Genomic DNA, 18098 nt, shown 5'->3' with positions numbered 1-18098 from the left:
TTGTATGAGAAGGTTTACGTTGAGAAACGTTGAAAAAGCAAAATAAGGATTCCTTATATAAGTTATAAGTGACGCGTGTAAAACAAACAGGGATGTGGGGGCGTGGAGTGAAAGTTACATGGATACCATCCATGTAATTTTTACATAGATGTAGAGCTTTTCCCTTTTTTAAATATGAAAAAGGAAAAACTACCATTTGTACCCATGAACTTTACGAACGCTGACAAAAGTACCCATGAAAGAAGAAAAGTGACTTTGTACCCATGAAAGGCTGGATCCGTCAGTCGATAGTACCCGAACGTCATTAAAATGTTAGCTCCGTTAAGTTAAAAGGCAACATGGCATGTTAACTGCTTACTTGGCTTTGAATCAGTAGTCTAACGTGTCCAAGCATAAATATACTGTTATAACATCACTCATTTCCCTAATTTATCCTCAACTGTTTTCCCAATTTCAATTTCAAAACCCTAGAATGTCTAGGAGAAGCAGAGGTAACCAATGTTCTTCGAATGGAAGCATCAGCGCAGAAGGGACTTCGTCTTCCAAGAGGGGTGAAGAGAAGACTTTGTCTGGGAGATGCTTTTGTGGACAGGGTGTGGTGTTGCTACAATCTGGAACCTTAACAAATCCTGGGAGATGGTTCGTAAGGTGTCCTCTATGGAAGGTAAGTCTTTTTGTTTTTGTGCTTCTGATCAAATTAACTTATTGTGAATGATTCCTTATTCCTCCCTTTCACACTACAGACGATGGATTGCAAGTATTTTATATGGGTGGATGAGATTGACGGAGGATGGGAGGGACTGGCAAGAGCCCTTGTTAGAAAAAATCAAGATAGCTCCTGTGGTAACCATGAGGTCAATCTCACTGGGCAAAGAAGAGAGATTCAAGAGAATAGTGTGAAGATCTTGTTAAAGATAGGGAAGCTCCAGGGTGAAATTAGAATTATTAGGTCATGGATTATAACTATTTTTTTGAGTTTACTGATTTGTGTAGGGCTGAATCTACTCCAATTAATCAATATGTAACTGTGCTTATGGTGTATGTTGTCCTGGAGTCTTTTTGTGCAGCTTTTTGGTTTCAATGATGATGAACTTAGAAGCTGGTTGGTCTCGATGATGATGAACTTCGAAACTCTGTTACTATCTTCACTTGTTGTGGAAAAAGTCAAGTTGTGTTATGACATTAATGTCCATGATTGTTAATGTATTTGATATCTGTTAGATTGGAGTTAACTCAATTTTGACAAAAAAAGAAATATAAATGTCGTGATTTGTCTTAATCTAGCCAGAAACATGGTATTGTAAAATACATAGCAAAGTTGTAACCTGGAAATGGAACTAAATATTCATTCCATAAGCTATAATAAACCTTGAAGTAATTTACTCATATGCAGTTATCAACAAAAGCCTCAAAATGAGGGTATGAGTTTGATGTAGCAGTAGCAAATCAAATGTACCTAATAGAACCAATACAAACCATGAACATGAAAGCATCAAGTTGTGCTGTTTAATTACTAGGCATAAGTTACAAAAAAACCATAATATAAGAGTTCATAGAGCTCTCATTACAGTAAGTACTTCATCAAATTACAAATTCACACTAGAAAATCCTATTTGTTGGGTGTGGAGTTGCTGCTGCCACTAGAAACCCCGTTGTTGTTGCCACTTGAAGATGCTCCTATTGGTGGACGGAACCCAGGTACTGGCCATCTGCCTGGTGTTTGAATTGTGGATGGTGGAGTTGGCATGAATCGCATAAATCGTGTAGTGGTCCCTTGACTTGCACCATGCATTGTTTGTCTGGTAACTCTTGGAGGCGGTTGGTTAGTTGGTGATGTAGGCCTAACAACAGAAGGTTGTGGTGTGGTAGGCGTTATGGGAATAGGTTGTGGTGGGGCAAGTCTGAGGGGAGAAGGTTGTGACGGTGGTGGCCTCTTAATATTTCTCCTCCTAATTGGTCTCTTGGGCATGGTTGGCTTTATGATAGGTCTAGGTGGCACATATGCAGTAGAGGAGTTAGAAGGTGGAGGTCTTACTGCCATAGGTTCTTCAGAAGGATTCACACAGTTGCGATCATCAACATTCACCTATAAATGTTGATAATTGCATTAGCTCAAATTTTTAATGCAAGATAAATTTATCTTCATGCCAATAAGTAGAAGAAGAGAGTGGATATAAATAACTTACACTGGGTTCTAGGACCTGTTGCCTTCTTTGGAGTTGGAGTCCTCCTGACACAAACTTTCCTCCTCCTCCTTGATGGAGTTACATTAACCTGATCAGGTACTTCTACACCAGCTTCTTCATTCGTATCTACAACATCTGCTTGGCTAATTGGGTTCTCTGTGTATAATTCAATCTTATGCCCATTCTCCACAGCAGCTTCATACATCTTAACGACATCCATGTCAAGTCGCAGAAGCCTCAAACCACCCTCAATTTCCATTCCAGGCTGTCGCCAGTAGAAATCGGAGATGATTGGATACCCAATGTCTTTCAGTAAGGCACTAATGAAGAAGCTATTCAGAGTATCCACGTTAACTCTCTCCACCTCAGTAATTTCACCTTCTGCATAACACAACTTGCCATCCGATCCCCTTTCAAGTCTACCTCTATGGTGTATTATTAATGTGATATACGTCGTGGTAGCCATTTCTGTCAATAAAAAAAGAATGAACAGTCTATATCAATACACCTACTATTTCAACAAGGACATTCAACTAGCGCATAACCAAAGTTTAATCACAATCATCATCAAAAAATTCAGAAAACAGTTGCACTTTATTTGAGACAAGCAATAAGAGAAGCTAAACTGCAATAGATAAAAATATTTAAGATAAAATAGATAAAAATATTTTAGTTATACAATAGATAAAAATTTAAAATAAAAAATATTTAAGATAAAGAAAGCAAATGAAGACGAACTTTTGATAAACAACGACTTACGGCTCAAACATTAACGTGATAATTAGTTTCTTAAAATATTATTATTCATGTAAATCTTATTAATTATGTAGGTATGTCTATTACCACTAAATGAACAAATCATGGTTCATGGGAAAGTTAATTGTCTATTTTCACTAAAATTGATTCACGAAAAAGTTTGGACAATGTTTATGACTTTTCTAATTATTAAATTATAAAATATGATTCACTCAATAATTAAATGACTATTGTTTCTATAAATCTATTACACAATAAAAAAGATATGATTTAAATGGAAAATTAGGACAGAATTAATTTTTGGCAATATATACAATTATTCATTAAAATTCAACCCTCTATATGCTGAAAAAAAATCATCTGGAATTTTGTTTGTGTTGTTTTAGGAAGATGATGAAACAAAATTGACAACAAGTCCAATGCCTCTTTTTCTGGTTTTTTGTTCTGATTTATGTATCTATAAATGGGTAGATGTGTGTGTAAAAACTTTACATGGTAGCATTTATTTGTTTGTGTTGATGTTTGTTATACTTTTTATTCAAACTGCAGTGTATCTAAACAGCACTTCTAATGCGGTAGAAGAAGCAGAAGAAATGTAAGTCTTTTGGTTTGGTTACCTTTTTTGAGCAAAAAATGATTTGATTCATAAATGAGGGTTTTCAAATTTGAATTGAATGGATTTACCTTTCAGTGCTTGGAATCAACTAGCACCTTTGGGGGAAGCAGGTGGACGAAGACACAGCAGCTGAAAGTCACTAGCCAAAAGCCATTCAAGCTAAGAACTGAGGTAATTGCCTATTTAGATGCAACAAATTGCTGTATAGCCTGTATAGCCATTCAATGCAACTAAAACATTTTCCATTTCAGTGACATGCTTGCATTTTCAATTTGCTGTATAGCCTGAATAGCCATTTGCTTGCATTTTAGTGACAACAAATGTTTGTGTTCAGTTCAAAACCAATGCAGTTGCACATTTTCTCCTATAGTTTTTGGCCTTGGCCACTGTATTGCTGTGATCTTTGTACAGTGTTAAAACAATAGAATTGGTGTAGGACATGGAATTTTTTCTGAATTAATTTAAAAACTGAACCAAACCAATCCAATTACATTTGGTTTGGTTTGGTTTGGTTGACCTCAAATATAAAATTGAACCAAACCAAACTGAACATTTTTTGTACGATTGGATCGGATGGTTCTTCCTCTAAAAACCAAACCAAATTGAACCGTAAACACCTCTATTGAACTCTGAACTGTGTGTGCGACGAGCTAGCAAAGTGGAAGATTCAGCATCCGGAGGAGCAAGAAGCAAGGGCAATGCAAGGTGCATCATCAGGCATAGGATACGGTCTAAAATATCAGGTCAACTTCACTAAAAACCCTAAAATATTTATGATTCTCAATCTCCATTGATCTAAATTGTTATCCACTTCTCATAACATGCATAGGCTCGATGCATTTCGGATGTAAAGGCAGACACGGATCACACTACCTTTCTGGCTGGCACTCTCAGCCTCAAAGAAGAAAATGAGGTAATAATATGCTTAATTTTCACGTTTCACTTTCTCATTGACATGTGACTCCAATTTCAACTTGTTTCTCATTCTTTTGTTTTGTAGGTTCATCTGATTCGGCTTTCGTCGAGTGGAACTGAATTGTTCTGTGAAGGATTGTTTTCGCACCCGAATGAGATTTGGGACCTTGTCTCATGTCCTTTCGATCAACGGATCTTCTCAACCGTTTACTCTAATGGTAATTGACTGCGTTTTACGACTTATTTACTTCACATTGAAAAACATTTTCAAAGTATGTGCGTTTTTTGCGTGCTTTTTGAGCTTGATAGTTGAGATAGTTTATGCATCATGTTAGTATCCACAGTTAGACTGGTTTATGACTATTTTCTTTTTGTTTGTTAAGGTGAAACTTATGGAGCAGCAATATGGCAGATCCCTGAGTTATATGGCGAGTTGAATTCGCCTCAGTTAGAAAAAATTACATCGCTAGACGGTCATGCTGGTAAGATTAAATGGTAAGTTTGCGATTCCCCATATGCTGATTTTGATTTATCTGATAGGAAGTGATGTTGTAATTTAATATTTTGAACTTCCAGTGCTGGTGTTATATATGAAGTCATTACTCTGTTTTGGTAATTATCTAAAGATGTTGAAGAAATTTTTGAGGATAAAATAGTTAACAGTTGTTCTTAAGGAAGATATTATACCTCTAAGTTTACAGTAAGTATTGGACTCCCCTTTTGGCTATGTCCTGGAAGAGTTGTCGTTCTTGTCTGATGTATGCGCATTACTCTCTGAATATGATACGCTATTTTATTGTCTTCCCAATCCTTACTGAAAATTCACTACCAAACAGTATTCTCTGGTGGCCATCTGGAAGGCATGATAAATTGATCAGCATCGATGAGGAGAACCTCTACTTGTGGAGTCTAGATGCTTCCAAGAAAACTGCACAAGTATGAAGTTCACACTACGTATCTGAAGTTTGTGACATATGCATGCATAAGAAAATGTCATATTCCACTGAAACACGTGTCATTGTTATCCAAGTTACCATCACTTGTTATAATAAGTTAATGATTTGAAATTTTGAATGTTGCACACATGACAAATTGGGGAGAGTAAAATGATGAAAGATCATCTAATCACATGCAAATGTGAAATGGTTGATTTCTCTCTACCTTAAGCCCCTAAAAAATTCAAAAACAAAAGGAAAGTATTCTATGCCCCTTGAAGTGTAATATTAATATACGTGATCAATGGATTAGTTATTTTATTTCTTCCTGGATTGACTCTAAAGATAATTGTTTTGCTAGAAGCTATTGTTTCAAGTTTTGAGCAAGAGGCGTGATAAGAAATTAAGGCTTGAAACTGATTGAAGATAGGTGTAAATGGATCCCCCTAAAATGACCGAGAAATGAATTTTATATGTTGTCCATAATGGGTCTTATTTCGTATTATACAATAGTGTATCAGTAATTCATAGGAGAATGATTGATCATTGCCAGCCATAATATTTGCTGCTAACTGCCTAGTTGTAATTTTGAATGACTCTGATTCCTTGATTTTATGGTTTGATTATTTGGGTTGGAAAAGGCAAACTCTATTCGTTTTAATAGTCCATCTGCATAAAAGTTAAATATCGCAAAGTTACTAGGGATACTGGTATTAGATAGCGTTGTATATAAATGTAAATGTGTTTGGACTTTGATAATCATGGTTTTACTTTACATAGTAACATGTGATTACAATATATATTTGTGAATATACAATATCTCATATTTGCAAATGGTGTTCAATGACTGTCGGACTAACGTGCACCCCCAACATAAAATGTAGATACAATCACAAGATTCAGCTGGCATGCCCCACAAGATATCTGGTGGGGCATGGGATCCACATGATGTGAATTCTGTTGCCGCAACTTTTGAATCATCTCTCCAACTATGGGATGTCAGAGCAATGGGGTATGTAATGTTCAGATAGCATAATTCATTCTTGTATTAATGTATTTAAATAGGTGATAATATTCCACAATGGTGAACACAAACATGGTTTTATTTAAAAATATGAGGAAAGTTAGTTTAGTATTTTTGGAACTTTGAATTATGTGGTAACATGATTCTAGGCATCTTGAAACATCATCTGCCGGTTTTGTTTATTTTTTAAAGCAAATTTATTTGCAATTATTTCTTCCTTTTCTGTTATTTTCACTTGAAGTTCACTATTGTGGGTTGAGGGAAAGGGTTATATATTCCCCTACAAGCAACTAGTTTTAGTATGAATTAGTACCACTTGGAATTGTTGTCTATTAATAGGATTCTTTGAATTACAGGAAGACTATTTCAATTGAATGCTCCCATGTACGCAGTGTTGATTATCACCCGAAAAGGAAGCACGTACTTGTAAGACTTGAACTTTGTGGTCATTGTTGAAGTGCTAAGTGTGTTTATACAATTCCTCAAAAATGGTTAAAAAATCTGTGTCCGATATAGTATGTGTTTGATAAACTTTAATTTGAATTACGCAACTTCAAGTTACAGAGCAGCTGACTTCTGAGACAGTAGTATTCACCCACATTCCATTCTTATTGATTCAGTTGAATGACTATGATCTGTACAGGTTACTGCAGAACATGAGTCTGGGATACATATCTGGGATCTAAGAAAACCAAAAGTTCCCATCCAAGAGCTTCCAGGACATACGCATTGGTAACTAGCACCTGTAGTTGAAGAGTTGATTTCATTTCTTAGTTATATTACAAAGGATAATGAAAAATAATATGCAAAAAATACTCTCTATCATCAACGATTTTGATGCCCAAATAACTTATGTCTTAATGCCATTATAAGCTTTTTCTTTTATCAAAATAAACAGACATTTGATCGACAGTCTATATTGTATTGCCAGGACATGGATTGTCAAATGTAACCCTGAGTATGACGGAGTGATCTTGGTTATCTCTCATTCTCTCTTTCATACGCACAACACACGCAATCACAAGGATACTGAATTACTTACAGACCTCTTCTATTTTTCATTTGTGTATGGGGTTGTTTAATTATTTTTCATGATGTGGATATTTCAGAGTGCTGGTACAGATTCAACAGTGAACCTGTGGCTTGTCTCTCTAGGCAATGATGATGTATCAACTGAGAGGTCATTTTCTGATTTTAAATATTATTAAACATTTTTTTATGACTAATATTATTTTTCTGATTTTCCTATGTTTTTCTGCAGCCAAACTGAGTCACCTACTCATTGGGTTGATCCTTTAATCAATACGTATAGTGATTATGAAGACAGCATTTATGGTAAGGGATTTCTTCTTCTTTTACTTAAATTCATGATCTTTAGTGATTTCTATTTCCAACTATTGGTTCATGTTACAGGGCTCACCTGGAGTTCTCGTGAACCATGGATCTTTGCATCGTTATCCTATGATGGCAGGGTAAGATCATGAGAAAAGCTTTCGACTAACCCTCAGTCTTAAATTGACAAGTTCTCCTCATGAAAATTAGAAAATGTAAAAAATAAACAAATAAAAAGACAAAAACCTGTTTTTTTTGAATGGTCTTAATAAAAAAAATATCTTCAAATATTCTCTGCACCACTAGATTTTCTCTTATATTATGGTTTATGTGGATGGTCTTAGCTGTTTTATCCAATAAGAGCAGTAGTAAGCTATGACTGCAAAATATTAGACCTGCTGCTCCTGATGAACCAATATATTGTGTATTGTAGCCATCGGCGTATTGGTCTATTGGACCTAGGTTTGAGTGTTTCATACTTGATCTGAGTTTCTTGATGGTAAAGTCTCAGATCAGTTAGCGCTGTTTCTATCCCCCCTTTCAAAGAATGCTTCTGATCATGTATTTGGGTGATGTAGCTGGTGCCAATGGCATACACTTGTTCATAAGATCGGACTACTTGATTTAACACTTCTAGGTCCTAAACAATAGTATTGCCTGATTTATTATCTGGCCTATCACTTACAGTTTGGACCGGAGTATAACAATCTAAATCAGTGATTTGCTCTCAAAATTCTATGCATTTATCAAGTTAGATGTTGACATTATAAATAACCCTATTAATTTGGCATTTCTTCTTTCAAAACAGGTGGTTGTAGAATCGGTTAAACCTTTCATCTCCAAAAAATGAAGTTAAAATAAAAAATCATGCCGTTGTCACCATTTTGCCTTCTTGTTCTGCATCGATAGTTTCCTGCTCCCCTGGTATTGAGATAAACAGATGACTAGAAGACCCAAATTGTCATTACATCATGGTACCATTGGCGGGTTCATGTGGCAAACATGTTTAATGTTTTATGTGCATAACATCCTTGACCAGCAGCCATTCATAGCCCCGAAAGCAATGACATTGTTTTGGAAATTTTTTCGTTTAGGTTGGTTTATGTTTCTAACATTCTTTGGTACGTTTCCACATGTAATTCATGGTTAAACCTAATGCTTAGTTGCAAAACCTCATCATTTGTGCTAAATTGTGGTCTGAGGGGCGAGGTGGAATGTTGAATGCGTTCCATTATTAACAGTCTATTATAATGACTCACCTTCATTGTACTTTTGATTTGGATATAATCAAATCTCAGTTGAACAACAATGTGAATGTTCTTAGTTGCTAGCTGACTTGTTTTGCCTTTGGCACGTGAGGGGCTAATAACCACGAATTCTCTGCCAATCTTTGGTATTAGCATGTAAGCGCTTATTCATTTCGATTCAACCTCTTATCCACAATTTGTTATTCACTTGGTCAATAGGTGCTTTGATGTGTGGACGAGTTATATTTGAGTGGCACGTGGCAGGGGCATTGTGGGAGGACAGATTCGAGCATTCCGAGTGACTGGATTTTGGGGGCAAGTGGATAAAGGGAGAACCGGAGAAGACTTGCTCTCCAACAGGATTCAAATCCACTTTTCGATCTTTGTCGTGCCACTATTTAGGTTAAGTATTGGCGGAACGGTCAAACAGTGCTCCTGCTCTATTTGATGGAGCTTCCAAAAACATTTTAAAATTTATTCCAGTTTATTTTGTATTTATCAATGAGCAACAATATTTTTTAAAATTATTTTTAAAACCCAAACATAATTAAATAAGTTAATTGCATCCAAATCACTTACGATGTCAAAAACACTAACATCTGATGCCTTCATCTTTGTCTCCAAACCAAAAATAAACAATTTTTTTTTTAATTTTATTATTCTTTGAATGCGAACGAGGTTTTGGATGTTAGGGTATCTCAGTTTCCTTGATTATACCCAAATATGAGAGCTGTTTCGGGGGTTACTTGAAATGGTAATTTGGACTTGAACATGAGGTCTAAACTTCTTATGAGACAACAACCGATTTGTTTTGGTTGGGGGGGGGTGGTATCTGCAAGAGACTTTGATACTTAAGTTAGCAAGGATTTTAGGCAGGTTTTTAGTATATTGGGAGCGTGAATATACCTGAGGGATGTCAGTATATTTATAATAGAATAGATAGCCACCTTTTGAAGTAGTTCCAACTTTATTGGTGGATAACCGTTTCCTATATCTTGAAATTTTGTTGGAATCTATATTTTGGTGTAGATAGAGATAGTATGAGAGATTCGGGAAAGGCAATTACTTATTTAAGTAAAACTAGACATTTCTTGCTGCGTGTGACCTCTTTAAGAGGTCAGGTAAGCTGGAGAGGCCATCCTTTTTGGATGAGCCTTTATCCTTATTGGGCATTGCTTTGTCGTGGGTCAGGGTATGAACAGTGCTCATGCTTGAGTCCAAGCTTTAATGAGGTCGGGCCCAAGCATTTCGTGGCTTCAGTTTCTATTATCAGGTACGCCGCCTCCAGGAGGTCGGGTACTCGACGTGTTTCAAAATTTTAAAACGTTGCCTCTTTAATGATATAGCAAACGTTATGCGGCAGTTTTCTTGAAATCCGCGCGTAGCTTTAAAGAGGGGTGCGAAATGCCTTTTTTGCCCCTTGTTTCTTATAAAAGCCTCGCGCCTTCTTTCTTCACCCTTTTCTGTTTTTGAAATCACTCACTTTTCTTCGTTTCCCACTTTAGAAGAAAATACCCTTAACTCGTCTTATTTTGTTCTTGCTTCGTGATGTCGTTCTAGTCCAATATTTCTCTGTCTTGGACCCTTTGAAGATCTTGTTTTGTTTTTTCGGAGAGGAACGTTCGTGTTTCTTGCTATTTAGACGTGCCCTTCCATTTTCGCATTTCATCAAGGTTGGTACTTTTTCCTTTGTTTTTTGTTTTCGATTACTCTGAGTAGTACTTGTATTTTTGTTTTGAATAATATTTTGAATGGTGATTTAGAATGTTGTTGGTGACGAAGTTTTTTACTTTTCCTTTTTCATCATTGATACTTGTTGTTCTTGAAGTTTTGTTGAAACTGTTGCCGTATGAGATTGTTGCCATAGACTATGATTTGTGTTGTCCCCAAATGGTGTTTCTTTTGTTAGTTCAGAAGTGATGCCATTTCTAATTCTTGAAAACCCAATTTTCCGCTGTTTGCTGAAAACCCAATTTCTTTTGTTTGGTGTCCGGCTTCTTTGTGACGATTTGTTTGTTGTCTTTGTAGGTATAGCTTTACGTCTCGATTTGTCATTCACAACGTCTACGAAAGTCCCATCTCATCTGATCTGGATAGATATTTCTATTCTTACTCCTGTTCTCGTTCTTAATAGTGAGTATGGCGAGACCTTCTATAGGCACCATAGGTTGTGTGAAAGTCAGGAGGATGAGAGAAATTATGAGATAGTCGTAGCTGATCCTAAGGAGAGGGCATGTTTTTCCCCATTAGATAAGTTGGAATGCCCTTTCTTTTATGCCTATAATTGTTTTTTCACTAAGCTAGACGTTAGGCTTCCTTTTTTCGACTTTGAGATTGATGTCCTCTGGACTTGTAACGTCGCTCCTTCCCAACTTCACCCTAACTTGTTGGCTTTTTTGAAAATATACCAACTTCTTTGTCTGGAACCTGATATTCGACCTTCCCTTAAAGTTTTCTTTTACCTTTTTGTGCTAACTGATAAACCACAATTTTAGGATTTTTCTTGTGTAGAATTTGGGGTGTTTTATCGATATTTTTCACACTTATTCACATAAATTGTATGTTTTTGTGTTTCCTTTCTAATTATGCTTCATGGTTTAAAACATGCTTCTTTAACCCTAAAATGCCCAATTTTGTGGTTTATCCTGTGCTTAATTTGGGGGAATTTTATCACATTTTCCACATTTATTCAATGAAATAGTATGGTTTTATAATTCTCCTTGATTTTGTACTTAAGAGTGAAAACATGCTTTTTTGGCCTTTAAATTGCTAATTTTGATTCACCTTAATTCCATTCGATACCTTGATATGTTTGTTGAGTGATTTTAGATCCATAAGGCAAGTATTGGATAGAAGAAGTGAAGAGAAAATCATACAAAGTGGAGAATGCATGAAGAAATGAGCATTTGGAGAATTGAGGGCCACGCGCACGCGTCATCCACGCGTACGCATGAGGAGGAAATTTGCCATCGACGCCTGTTCCGGGATTACCTGAAACTGTAGGTCGATCTCGGACGAGATCTTCTGTGCTGGTCGGAGATGACGTATCCGGCTGGTGGGTGGCGGCCGGAGCTGTCGTGTCCGACTTGTGGGACTAGCTGCACTGCTGATCCTTCGTCACCGGAGGGTGGGGGTACCTGCAAGGGACTCCGATGCTTAAGTTAGCAAGGGTATTAGCAGGTTTTTATGTAGAATCAGAGTATGAGTTATACCTGGGTGTTCTAGTGTATTTATAACGGTGTAGAGTGACCTTTTTAGATAAGATAAGTTAGTTATCTTATCTTTATCTTATCCTTTGGGTGAGGTCAGCTTATCTTCAAGGGAACCGCCCTTATCCCTATAGGCTTGGGCCGCCTTATGGTCTGGGTCGTGTTCCTTGAGTTGGGCCCCTTTTGGACTTTTCTGTCGATTTGGCCGAGCTCTTTGAGAAGAGGTCGGATGATCTGACCTGAAGAGGTCAGTCGCTTTGTTGCTTATCATCCCGGGTCGGATAGCTCGACCCAGGGTATGAACAGTGCCCCTGCTCGAGCTCGATTTTTCTTTTCTGAGGTCGAGTCTTAGTTTTAGGACTTCGATCCTTCTCTGGTGAAGCCAAACTCGAGCATTTTGTCGACTTCATCTTTGTAGAGCTTTTCTTTTTTGAATATGGAACGTTTTCTTTCGCTTCTTTAAAAGGCGCGCGCTTTTGCATTAGCGCTCTTAGCTTTGGGAATATGCGAGGCTTTAATACCTTCATTAATTGGTTTTTAATTGCCCCGTTTCTCTTAACCTCTTTATTTTTGAATTTTACACTCAGGAAAAACGGTTTCTCTTCTCCGTAACCTCCCTGTTCTTTCTCTCTTTCTGTTTTCGCTTGGAGTTTATAGTTTCTCCCTGCTACGTTGCTTGGTTATTGCTTCTTGTGGAAGAGGGGTGACTCTGGATTTCGCCTTCTGTTTCCTACTTTTGTGAGGCTTTCTGTTCGAGGGGTGGCTCTTCTCCCTGTCGCTTCTGCTCTCAACCTTTCTTCAGGGTTTTCTCCTATTTTTCCAGGTTTGGTTTCTACTTTCTGCTTCTTTACTATTTGCCTTCGGTTTTTTGATAAAACTCCAATTTTCGTTTGAAATACATGCTGGAAAGTCTGAACCTTTTTGTTATGCTCAATTTGTTGTTTGCGACTGTCGCCTTCATATTTTGGAATTTTGGGTCGATGAACTGTTTGATAATCTCTTTGGTAAAAAAGACTGCGCCTTTTGTAACTTTCTTTACTGGTAGACTTTGTAGCAGATAACGTTCTTTCTTATATTTGCTTTGTCTTTCTCTTCGTGTTGCTGTTTGTCTGGAAGGGGATTTTTTCTTCGTCGAGGGTTTTTGTCAAGATGTTAGCCTTGTAGATTTTTTCTGAGTCTTTAATCTGTCACTGCCTCCAAAGGATGCCCCTGGGCCTTGTCTTGGGGTTTTCCTTTTTATCTGTTTGCATGCTTGAGTCGTGTTCTGCTATGGGTTGTTTTTGACTTTGTCCGAGATGTTTGGGTTAGTAATCTATTTTCTTCTTTTCTTGCTGTAGGACTAGTTGACCTCATGTCTTCTCGCAAGAACATTGTTGAGACATTTTCCCAAGTCCCTGAGGGCATGGCAGATTGGGTGGATTCGATGGTTCTTTTGTGTGTTTCTTTGCTTGATTCCGAATTTTGTCAGCAGCTTAGGCAATTTCATAGGGTTTGTAGTAGTGGTAGTGAGGAAAAGAATTATGAGCTTGTACCCCCCACTTCTGAAGAGAGAGTTTGTTTCTCTACTCGAGTTGCTGGAGACCATCCTTTTTTCTATGTATACGATTTCTTTTTTGGCCAAATGAATATCACCATTCCTTTTACTCCTTTTGAGACCAATCTGTTGTGGTCTTGCAATGTAGCTCCGTCCCAACTTCACCCCAATTCTTGGGACTTTATAAAGATCTTTCAATTGCTGTGTCGTGAACTTGACGTCCCTGCTTCGCAATCCTTTTCTTTTATTTCTTTGTCTTGACAAAACCTGGGGTAGTGAAGAAAAAGGCTGCCTGGGTTTCTTTCCGAGCTTCGCAAGGGAAGAAAGTTTTTTCTATGTATGACAAGTCGTTCCGTGATTTTAAGAACTATTTCTTCAAGGTCCGAGCTGTTGAAGGAGCTCGACCCTTTTTTCTGGATGAGAATGATGAGCCCACTTTTCCTTTAGAGTGGCAAAAGAATGTTGTTGTGTCGAGGTATTCATGGGAGATGTTAGACGAGGTCGAGCAGGCCTTTGTGACTGTGTTGGAGGAGAATTGGGGGGAGCCTCCCTATCTTGATACCAAGAAATTCTTAGGGGACCCTTCACTTCTCCGAGCCGAGCTGGGTAGTGATCGATTTCCTTTCTTTGTTTTTTTGCTTAATTTACTTTGTCTTTTGTATATAACTCGGCCCTGTCGGTTTTTGTGAATTTTCAGAGATGGCAAAGACTTCGGATTCAATGAAGGCATTTAAGAAGGCCAAGAAGGCCACCGCAGCTTATCTTGCATTGTCCAAGGCTGCTGGGGTGGGGTCTTCTCAGGTTTCCCCTAAGATACCAGTCTCAGCTGCTTCCGGTCCAAGGAGGATAATCCCTACCCCTTCGATTCATTTGGTTGATCCACCCGAATCCTCTGCTGTTGCCTCCTCTCAAACTACGGGTCCTCCTTTGAAGAAACAAAAGTCTGTTGAGCCTTTTGACCTCGATGCCCCTGATTTTGATGCTGTGGGATTTGTTGACAATCAGATCGTCCCTTATGGTCGACTTCCGATGAATGATGTGTCCATTCTTCACCATCTAGATTTCATCACTAGGAGTAGTGTGAAGATGGCACATATGGGTACGGCTCTTTTTCGAACTGCTCAGGATATCCCGGTTCATGCTACAAAATCTTTTATGGAGGAGGCTAAGTCAGAGTTTGATCGGATTAAGGGTTTGAAGGAGGAGCTGGAGGCGAAGTTGGCAAAGGTAGAGAAAGAGTTGGAGGGTGAAAAGGCTAGCTCTATTGCCTTGGCGGCTTCTGTGAGGTTGGCTGAAGACACAGCATTGAGGCATAAGGAGAGCTCTGTCACGTCCTACAGGGAAGTGATGCATCTCAGGGAGGAGTTGGAGCATGCCTGGGCTGATTATGCCGAGCTCCAGGGTCACCTTGTGGGTAGCGTGAACGCTGCTTATGAGAACCTAAAGGAGCAGGTTCGAGTTCTTGCCCCCGAGCTTGACCTTACTCTCTTTAGCCTGGACAACGTTGTAAAGGACGGCAAGATTGTCCCTGATGACCCTGATGACAATGATGTTGAACCTCCTTCTGTGCCGGTTACCAAAGCCACTGTTGTGCCGACTTCTTCAGCTCCTCCCGATGGGGTTAGTAATCCCGAACCAGAGCCTGACTGTTAGATATTAAATCGGGATGATGGGACGGTGGATGTAGTGCCCCTTCAGACTCGCCCTCCTTCACCTTGTGCTGCCGTGAAGCCTTCGGATCTTCCCTGATTATGTAAAATGTTTTGTGTAGATAGCCCGGCCTGTGGGCTTTAAAAACTTTCTTTTTGTAATGTTGCTGACCGTTGACACTTTTTTTCAGTTGCTTGTTTGGCAACTTTATTTTGGAAAACAAAAAATAGCTTTCAAGTTCTTGGGGCTGATTTGGGTAGCTTCTTTGAACTTGTTTTTATTATAACTTCATGCTTTTAATATCATGTCGGTCTTTATCTATCTTGGTACCTTTTTTAGGTTTTGGTAGTGCTAGAGCCTTGTTGCTCGACCTCTTTGGATTGCTTTTGTACTTGCGGCTTTGATTCCTTTGAGGCTTCTGAAGTTATTTCTAGTAATCCTGTTTTGTTTGGACCTTTTATAAGGTCTCTGCCAGGTATTACTTTTAGCATTTTTTGTGGGCCGACTTCGTCATGTCGGGTCCTTCTAGGTTATTTTGTAATCCTCTTTCTTGGACCTTGTTCAGGTCTCTTTCAGGGAATACTTATATAACTTTATGTTTTGGGCCGACTTCGTCATGTCGGGCCCTTCTAAGTTATTTTTGTAATCTTCTTTCTTGGACCTTGTTCAGGTCTCTTTCAGGGATTACTTTTTATAACTTTTATGTTTTCGGCCGACTTCGTCATGTCGGGCCCTTATAAGTTATTTTTGTAATCCTCTTTCTTGGACCTTACTCAGGTCTCTTTCAGGGATTACTTTTTATAACTTTTCTGTTTTGGGCCGACTTCGTCGTGTCGTGCCCTTCTAAGTTATAGTAATCCTCTTTTATAGGGTTGGCCAGACCTCTTTCCAGGGTTTACTTATAACTTTGGTCGACTGGTCCGACTTCTTAACGTCGACCAGTCTTTAAGTTATTATTTAGCAATCCATCTTATCAAGACCTCGTCAGGTCCTTTCTCCGGATCACTTTCGATAACTTCTTGCATTATTCCGTTGTCATCTTTGCCGATTTGTAGAAGTCGGGTTCAATCCTCGTTTGGTCGACCTTTAGATGAATTTGGTTTTCAGCTCTGTTGGTCTTTATCGTGATCGTGCAGTGAATTTGTTTTTTACTTTCTGCCGATCTGTTGCTTTATAATCAGATGAATAATGTTTCAGATTAATGCGTCTTGAAAACTTGTAGAACATCTAATATATTTTATTTAAAAGAAAATACAAATATGTACATGCGGAGTTTTTATCCTTTTAAGTCGGATAATTTGTGGATCTCGGCTTGGTGCCTCATTAAAAAACCTTTTCAGGAAAAAGAGTGCATCTTATGCTAAGATCCTTTACCATCCCTAGCTATAGTACCTTCTTAGGTTGCAGGCGTGCCATGACCTATGAAGCTCTCGTCCATCGAGTTCGGACAGTCTGTAGTAGCCCTTCCCAAGCACTTCTATGACTCGGTAGGGTCCTTTCCAGTTTGCTGCCAGCTTTCCTTCTCTAGGCCGAGTTGTTCCGATATCGTTTCGGATTAGAATGAGGTCATTTTTGGCGAAACCTCGTGGAACCACCTTTTGATTATATCTGGAAGCCATTCGACGCTTTAGTGCTTCTTCCCTGATCCGAGCTTTTTCTTGAATTTTCGGGAGTAGATCAAGTTCTTCCCTTTGAAGCTGGGAGTTGGCATCTTCATTATAGTGGATCACTCTAGGCGATCCTTCTTCGATCTCTACTGGGATCATTGCCTCCATTCCGTATGCTAATCGGAAGGGTGATTCCTTTGTGGTGGAATGCGGTGTTGTTCGATATGCCCATAGGACTTGTGGGAGCTCTTCAGCCCAGGCTCCCTTTGCGTCCTGTAATCTCCATTTTAGTCCAGCCAATATGACCTTGTTGGCGGCCTCGGCTTGTCTATTGGCTTGGGGATGTTCTACGGAAGTGAACTGGTGTTTTATGTTCAAGTCGGCCACTAACTTTTTGAAGCCTGTATCTGTGAATTTGGGTGCCATTGTCTGTGGTGATGGGGTATGGAACCCCGAACCTTGTGACAATGTTCCTATATAGGAATTTTCGACTTCTTTGAGCAGTGGCGTTAGCTAGGGGTTCTGCCTCGATCCATTTTGTGAAATAGTCTACCCCTACTATGAGGAATTTAACTTGCCCCGATCCCTGAGGGAAAGGTCCGAGAAGGTCGAGTCCCCATTTTGCGATGGCCAAGGTGAGGTCACGCTAATGAGCTCCTCTGGGGGGCGATGTGAAAGTTGGCATGTTTTTGACAGGGTGGACATGTCTTTACGAACTTTGTGGCCTCTTTTTGTAGGGTTGGCCAGTAAAATCCTGCCCGGAGTACTTTTTTAGTAAGTGCTTGTGCTCCGAGATGATTGCCACAAATGCCACTGTGTATTTCTTCTAGAACTTCCTTTGTGTTGGAAGTCGGCACACATTTTAACAATGGTATTGAAATTCCTCTTTTGTATAGAGTATTATTTATGATAGTGTAGTGTTGTGCCTCCCGTTTTAACCTCTTTGCCTCCTTTTCACATGTGGGGAGTGTTTCTGTTTTGAGGTATTTAATTATGGGGGTCATCCATCCTTGATCCTGACCTGTTATGGTTAGGATTTTTTCTTCTTCCGAGATTGACAGAGAATGCAGAATTTCTTGGATGAGGC

General features: G+C 38.7%; 2 protein-coding genes across 4 annotated transcripts; both read left to right on the top strand.

Moving 5' to 3' along the window:
• On the top strand, positions 433-1232 carry LOC110271177. The gene is made up of 2 exons (XM_021121503.1): positions 433-664; positions 744-1232. Exons 1-2 carry the CDS (start codon positions 473-475, stop codon positions 1023-1025), a joined length of 474 nt encoding a protein of 157 aa, XP_020977162.1. The 5' UTR covers positions 433-472; the 3' UTR covers positions 1026-1232.
• Positions 3403-9509, top strand: LOC107630481 (WD repeat-containing protein DWA2). Of its 3 annotated transcripts, none has more exons than XM_021121487.1 (15): positions 3403-3537; positions 3634-3729; positions 4213-4301; positions 4388-4471; positions 4559-4691; positions 4857-4968; positions 5310-5409; positions 6293-6420; positions 6789-6858; positions 7076-7164; positions 7364-7409; positions 7542-7612; positions 7694-7767; positions 7846-7904; positions 9231-9509. In XM_021121487.1, exons 3-15 carry the CDS (start codon positions 4257-4259, stop codon positions 9237-9239), a joined length of 1020 nt encoding a protein of 339 aa, XP_020977146.1. In that variant the 5' UTR covers positions 3403-3537; positions 3634-3729; positions 4213-4256; the 3' UTR covers positions 9240-9509. The 3 variants fall into 3 exon arrangements, with proteins under 3 accessions (XP_020977146.1, XP_020977141.1, XP_016189116.1); XM_021121482.1 differs by lacking the exon at positions 9231-9509 and adding an exon at positions 8573-9073 and having other exon boundaries at positions 4218-4301; XM_016333630.2 differs by lacking the exon at positions 9231-9509 and adding an exon at positions 8573-9073.

This window comes from Arachis ipaensis, chromosome B01 (genome assembly GCF_000816755.2).
Source record: "Arachis ipaensis cultivar K30076 chromosome B01, Araip1.1, whole genome shotgun sequence".
In the NCBI taxonomy this organism is placed as follows: Eukaryota; Viridiplantae; Streptophyta; class Magnoliopsida; order Fabales; family Fabaceae; genus Arachis; species Arachis ipaensis.
Note: the sequence above shows the minus strand (reverse complement) of the source record. Positions and strands in the feature narration are given on the sequence as shown.